The sequence below is a fragment of the Mandrillus leucophaeus genome, unplaced genomic scaffold (assembly GCF_000951045.1).
Source record: "Mandrillus leucophaeus isolate KB7577 unplaced genomic scaffold, Mleu.le_1.0 Scaffold36, whole genome shotgun sequence".
NCBI classification, from domain to species: domain Eukaryota; kingdom Metazoa; phylum Chordata; class Mammalia; order Primates; family Cercopithecidae; genus Mandrillus; species Mandrillus leucophaeus.
The window spans coordinates 4,411,119-4,412,917 of NW_012103809.1; the positions used below are offsets into that span (position 1 = coordinate 4,411,119).

The 1,799-nt window shown below is 35.6% G+C and overlaps 1 protein-coding gene across 1 annotated transcript in view; it reads left to right on the plus strand.

Annotated features, from left to right (window-relative positions):
• The window catches only part of SYCP2L (synaptonemal complex protein 2-like), a 101,801-nt gene that overhangs the window by 26,580 nt on the left and 73,422 nt on the right, over positions 1-1,799 (plus strand). The window contains exons 13-14 of the mRNA XM_011989693.1: positions 603-695; positions 790-850. Of these exons, the coding sequence (XP_011845083.1) occupies positions 603-695; positions 790-850 (154 nt within the window). The remainder of the gene's footprint in view (positions 1-602; positions 696-789; positions 851-1,799) is intronic.

The following is a 1,799-nucleotide window of genomic DNA, read 5'->3' on the forward strand; positions in this document are numbered from 1 at the left end:
AACAAAGGCATTGTTAATGGTGCCTATGGAAAGGTACTTACGAAAAGCTGAGGGGCAGAGAAGATGTTTACTGTTTCTATAAACACCATACTGTTAGAATCTTTCTTCCCCTGTTTTAACTATAAGCATCTATTTATTTTAGCATAATTAAAATGAAGGAAATTTGAAGTCTTCACGTTTTAGCTCTACTCTAATGGAAGATAGATGGCAAATCACTCATGTTTGGTTACAGTATCTCCTTCTCTGGAAGTTTCCATCCATATGCAGTGTGGATTGTTACTGATTCAACATAGAACTGTTTTCTCTGTGATTTTCATTAGAAAAAAATTGTGTAGCTAGAATCATGTGACATATTTAAATATCTATTAAATATGCTACAGATAGTGGGATTTTTGGAGGGGTGAGGAGAAATGGCTGAGTTCTATAAAACTGAGATCTTTCTGGTTTGCACAAAAGAGTCAGTCAATAAAGAGAGGCCCTATAATGCTAGGAGAATGCTGTTCCAGGAAAAGCACAAATTCTGTTTTCAAAGGAATAATGTTTATCTGACCCTATAGCATGATTTTTATGTGTATAATTCATACTGAAATGATCTCTTACAGATGAGAAAACCAGCGGATGAAAAATTAGAGAAATTTTGGATCGACTTCAACCTGGGAAGTCAGAGTGTCACTTTTTATATAGACAATGCTGAGGTAATGATTCTTGGTTAGAACTAAGCCTTTAGAGATCATTTTTATGGAAGTATATGTTTTGCGCTCATGAATTTCACTTATTTATTTTCCCAAGACTACTCTATGGGACTCAGTGACACTTCCGAAGGAAGCAGTGATGAATTTCGGCATAATAGGTAATATGATACATTTAAACAACCCACGTCCATTTCCAAGTATTATTTCTGTTGTATTTGCCGTGTATATTTATTTATACATACTGTATATTGATTTTTATTATATTCTAGGGCATATTTTGATCATGCCTTGGGGTAGGAAGGCTGTGTGGTATGATGGAAGGTGTGCTGTCACAGGTTTGTGACTTCTGTGCTTTGTGACCTTGGGATTAAACTATTTGTCTAGTTTTTTCATTTTAAAAAATGTTTGTAGATCCTCACAAAATTAAAGGTAGAACTACCATATGATCCAGCAATCAGTTAACAATGCTTTTCCCCAAAGTGCTGCTTTGGTTTGAAAGAGTCTGATGGGGAGAAGAGAACATGTCATCCTAGGTTCCTCTCTTGATAAACCTAGAAGATCAGGTAGTAAACTGTGGATAGTAAGGAAGACATCTAGCAAGAAGGAACATGGCTGTCAGGAAATGTAGGTGCCTGCCCCCTCTATGGAGATGGATCATCAGGCTGTTTTGTAATTATTGGTTAGGATCGAGGGCTTTGCAGATCAGAGATTTTGATTTGTATTCCCCTGATCATTAGTGATGTTGAACATTTTTGCATGTTTGTTGGCCATTTGTATATCTTCTTTTGAGACTTGTCTATTCATGTCCTTAGCCCACTTTTGGATGGGATTTTTTTTTTTTCTTGCTGAATTGAGTTCGTTGTAAATTCTGGATATTAGTCCTTTGTCGGATGTATAGATTTCTAAGGTTTTCGCCCACTCTGTGGGATGTCTATTTACTCTGCTGACTGTTCCTTTTGTCATGCAAAAGATCTTTAGTTTAATTAACTCCTAGCTATTTATCTTTGTTTTTATTGCATTTGTTTTTGGGTCATGAAATCCTTGCCTAAGCCAATGTCTAGAAGGGTTTTTCCAATGTTATCTTCTAGAGTTTTTTTTTTTTTTTTT